General features: G+C 39.2%; 1 protein-coding gene across 1 annotated transcript; it reads left to right on the top strand.

Moving 5' to 3' along the window:
• Positions 1-201: 201 nt before the first annotated feature.
• On the top strand, positions 202-3,517 carry LOC145911111 (uncharacterized). The gene is made up of 3 exons (XM_082998358.1): positions 202-1,106; positions 1,391-1,553; positions 1,985-3,517. Exons 1-3 carry the CDS (start codon positions 643-645, stop codon positions 2,960-2,962), a joined length of 1,605 nt encoding a protein of 534 aa, XP_082854484.1. The 5' UTR covers positions 202-642; the 3' UTR covers positions 2,963-3,517.
• Positions 3,518-4,822: the final 1,305 nt, after the last annotated feature.

The following is a 4,822-nucleotide window of genomic DNA, read 5'->3' as shown; positions in this document are numbered from 1 at the left end:
TAAAGAAGCAGCTCGGCCACAAATGTTGCATAAACAAAGATTATTTTGTGTTATTGTACTAGCAAACAACAAGCTACATAAATTTCGTTCCGTAATTCCGTATATGCGTGTAATCAAGATATTTTACAGTAACACGGGCCCGCGGGATAAACAAAACCGGTTTGCTATGACTGCGGCAAAATTTAGCTGGACCACACTGGCTTATATCATCAGCCACTGGTCTTAGTCCTTATCTTCGTGCAAGCCCATAACAAGGTTATGACGTTTTTTAACTAATTGTCATTTACTATCAACAACAGATTCTTACGCCGAAACTTCTTGCCCTGAAGTTTCAAATTGTTTTCTGTGTGGGAGGTTGTTTGTTATTCTTTGAGGTTTGTAGATCAGGTAATAAAATAGTCCCCAGTCAATGATCCCGCATCTCATCTGAAACAGTTTTAGCTTTACTAATGCGGTAAACAACGAATGCTAACGATGTTTCGCTTGACCTGCTTAGGGTGTTTTTTCTGTGCTCTTTTGGTCAATATGTGTATAATGTACCTTTATTTCCATGTTCATAAAGAAATATTTGGCTCAAACCATTAAACTAAATTCACCATGTGAGATGTCTAACAGATTTCAAGAAAATAATGGTGACAGATCATGCATTGTTGTAAGGTCAACACATGTTACAAAATGGAAAAGCCCCAGTTTATTAACTGCAAAATGTTGTTTATTGTCATTGTTTGTACTGGCACCTTGTCCATAGTCTTCTTCAACATCAAGGTAAAACAAGGTAACCAGACGTTGGTGATTTCAAGCGCTAAGCAATTCTTTTCCAAGCATCTCATTGTCAAGAACGCAACGGCTACAACGCGCCATACAATCGAAATGCCGGGGGCAACAATACAAGAGTCAACAACGGCTGAAAAAACAGCAACCGCTGGTGTGGTTGGTGCATCCTGTCGTAATTGGATTTCGGATACGCATGGATACGAACTGAAGAAAATAAAGCCGCGTATCGCACTGGATAAAACGAGATTCCTTTACCCGGGCGTTATGTGGGGACCAAACAACCAAGTTCAAGAATTCTGGGAGTCTATTTATACTGCCGTGAGACTAAATAGGTATACGGTGTGTGTTATTCTTTCTGGATAGAGTGCTCATCGCTACAAAGATTATAGGGAGGTTAAACCTTTCAAAAAAAATTTTTTGTAATTTAAATTGCAATATGCCTAGCAGCAACAGAATTTAATGATTTATTTTTGTACTCCGTACGTTATTCCAATAATCTTGAGATAAACAATAGACAACATTTTATATTTTTCCATTCAATCATTACAAGAACCTATTTTGAACTGAATTAGCTGTAAGCATCCAGATTAAAGTGATTGGAATTGGTTGCGTGCAGGACGCTTGTACTTCCATTCTTTTACGGCCATCACACGATAGGAGGCGGAAAAATCCCAGCTGATCAAAGGATTGACATCCACCGTGTTTGCCAATTTGTTTCCTGCGTTTCAATACAAGAAATGAGAGAGGCGTGCAACGGTTCGTTTGATGCTGCGTTTATAGTAAGTAATTTGTGGTTCACTATCGTAATTTGTGGTTAAGCGTCATGTGGCATTGTGGCGATACATCGACTTTCTGACTAAGTGTATGTGCTGATTGCATTTTCTGTGATACAAAATTGTGTACAGCGATGAAGTTACTTTTCAATAACCCATTAATCGATCAAAAATCCAGTTTGATTTTGTTTCTGCAACGAGATTACCAGACGGACAGGGCGCAAAGATTGTAGGCATAAGTTAAGGAATGCTTGGCGGTCAGTGTTTGCTTGTATCATATACACCACGCCCGTTTCAAATTTTACACAGCTATTCTTGTTAGTGCCTGAAGGCAAACCAACACATTCCAATCAAACCAATCATATTGCAATCGTATGCTGAATTCATTTAGACTACAATTTATTTTTTTGTTCCACAAGCAACCTTTTATTTTTCAGTTTGGCAAAATGAGAGCGGTTTATCTGCGAATGGTCGAGTCGTCCACGGGAATGCATGTATTTAACGTCACGCGGAAAAACTACACCCAAACACACGGTTCCCGAAAACTGGAAGTGACCGATTTTAAACCCGGCGAAGAAAACGTAAATATTCCGACTTTTCCAGGCATCGGAAAAAAAGTGCCTCCACCCCAAAATGACCTTAACCGCGTAATGACGTTGTTTGAATCGGACGCCAAATGTGCTCTACAGATTATATCCTTTAATGCTCTACTTGTGACACGAAAAAACATCGTTTCTTCTCCTCTGACGGACTCGGTCGAAAACATCACCAAATTAACGGATGACGAACTTTACGCCGCAGCTGTTGACGCGGCACGACGTCCTCAGTGTCTACACGAGGCTGCACTTGCCTATATAAACAAATCCTTTCTAGGGGAGGATTTCGTTGCGGTCCACTGGAGGTACAATGCCGGTGACTGGATAAATGCGAGATGTCTGCTGAACAAACCAACCAAAGAGTGCGAAGATTTAATGCGGATTAAGCCTGAGGATGTTGCTATGGGCATCAACAAGAGCATGGAGAATTTCACGTGGAGAAACGTTTACGTGGCTACACCACCCAACATCAGGGATTTCGGCGAAAAAGTCCACTTTGCACTTCGGCGTTTCCACCCAAATCTTCGCCAAACTGCGCAGGCTGACCTCGTTGAATTTCTGAAGGTGAACTTTCAAAGTTGCTGGACTCAAGGAAAATGGGTGAACCCGAGGGAAATAGTTTCCTCAGTCGAAATGGAGATCGTAGAACTAAGTCGCTGGTTTTTCTTTTCTGTTTCGTCTACATGGTCGGGAAACATTCGGCCAATGAGGGTACAAACACTTAAAAATGGAAAAAGGGAAAACTTGTTTGAGGCTTCTGTTTTTGAAGTAGCGAAGGCCGCTATGCTCGATAGAAGAAATCAATCATTCATCGATTAATGATACAATATTTTTTGTTCGTTTTGTGTGCGAACAGCTTACCGGTATAAGGAGGAATTTCACGTGCTTGCTTTCTAAAGAGAAAGAAAAGTAGCAGTTACGCGTACTTCCACGTTAGCAGAGAACTGGCGTTCAGTCTTGGAATTGTGAACAAATTACTCCAAGTTTTAATTTATTTTTGGTTTGAACAAAGGCCACGTGGTCGTTAAAGTTGCGATGATACCAACAAATTTCTGAATGCATTCCTTTAAGCCAACAGCATACGAATGCTGATGCGCTTTGTTTCCATTTTACCTATACTTTTTGTTTGAATTATTTGGTCAACCATTCAGCGAACGAAAAGTTTGGTTGTATTTGGCGCTTATAATCATAATATAACAAACTTCGTGTTTCATTTTCTGCTCTCAAATGTCTTCAAGAATTCGCAAGTCATTTTCTTAGTCTTGGTCATCAACTGTATGAGCCATCGGTGCAGCCTTTTTTTCTATATGTGCGCCAACAATATGTGCTTGCGTATGTTTATCAAACAAAGAAATAATCTTAGCACCAATAAAAATCGGCAGCGCTCTGAATTTGGAAATATTGCAAGTGGAATTTTACTGAACACGCTGGACAAGTTTAAAGGAAAACACGCGCAAGAATAAATGGATTTGGTTCGCGCGGTTTAAACAAACTGCGAAAGTAATCTGTATATTCATTATTTTGAAAGAACTGGATCGTCTGAAGAAGACAGTGTTCTTCAATTAGGCTCCAGAGTGTTTACGAGCTCTTTAACGTCCTGTGGGGTAGAGCGTGATTTTTTCTTATTTGTGGTTATCATGACATACTGTTTTTTGGTGTGCCTAAGTTTTTTCGATTACACAAAAGATTAACCTGAATATTCGGTTAACTTGGTTGTGTTTGCCTAAAACGATCGAACAAAAAAGTTTTTTCTGCGTGCGTTAGAAGTAAGCATAATCTTCATTTGTGTCTAGAAACACTGTATGCAGGGTTGCCAGAATATTTTTTTTGTTTAGAGCCAAACAACAGACAAAAAACGCCAAAAAGCGCCAAAACTAGTTTTGAGTGAAACAGAAAAGATCCAATCGTTTAAATACTGCATTGTTTAATTTTCTGCTCCCCTAACATATGTTCAATTGTATTTACAGGCAAATTACATTCATGTGGTAGAGCAACATATAATCTCTTCTTTGTTTATTTATGCTCTTGGATTATTTCCGACTTTCTATGTGCATATAGCAATGCCAGTGCTACACAAAAACTCAACAAACAGTCTTTCAAAACTCAAATTATGACGTCACTAAAGAAGTAGTCAAGTTTACGAAAAAGTCATAGAAATGTTTTCTATGGACTTTGGTTTACGCTACCCAGGCATACAGTTTGCAAACCACCCTCATTCTGGCAGAATTCTGGCAGAATAATTTTGCAAATTTGCCACATTTTGGAAGGTACAACAGGCATTTACTCAAAAATTGGTTTCTTTTGAATTAGAATCAAATTACAGAGATAAGCAAGCAGTTCAAACCTCAAAAAACATTTAAACAAATTTTTTCGCAGCTGTATCAATCAAAAAAATCGCGAATTAAAAAAATCGCCTGGTTTTGCGATTCAGCATAATGGCGGCATGCAAAAAACTTCCCTAATACAAAGAATTCTGCTCGGCGTTCTTGCAATAGGTGCCAATATTGACCAACATCACGAGAACGGAAATTTAATGCTCTACCACATGCAATTAACAAATTTGAAATTAAGGTGCCGGATGACCTTCAAATCGCCCATCGAAGACGACCCGCTTTTTTGCGAATCAGCAGCATAATGGCGTAATGTCGGCATGCGAAAAACTTCCCTATTAAAACAATT

The sequence above is a fragment of the Ascidia mentula genome, chromosome 8, assembly GCF_947561715.1.
Source record: "Ascidia mentula chromosome 8, kaAscMent1.1, whole genome shotgun sequence".
In the NCBI taxonomy this organism is placed as follows: Eukaryota; Metazoa; Chordata; class Ascidiacea; order Phlebobranchia; family Ascidiidae; genus Ascidia; species Ascidia mentula.
The sequence above is the reverse complement of the archived record's forward strand: the minus strand, read 5'-3'. Positions and strand labels throughout refer to the sequence as shown.

Coding starts and splice junctions, on each gene's coding strand:
- LOC145911111 (XM_082998358.1), top strand. CDS start 643: ATGCATTGTTGTAAGGTCAACACATGTTACAAAATGGAAAAGCCCCAG. Junction 1,107..1,390: donor ACTGCCGTGAGACTAAATAG/GTATACGGTGTG, acceptor GGTTGCGTGCAG/GACGCTTGTACTTCCATTCT. Junction 1,554..1,984: donor CGTTTGATGCTGCGTTTATA/GTAAGTAATTTG, acceptor TTTATTTTTCAG/TTTGGCAAAATGAGAGCGGT.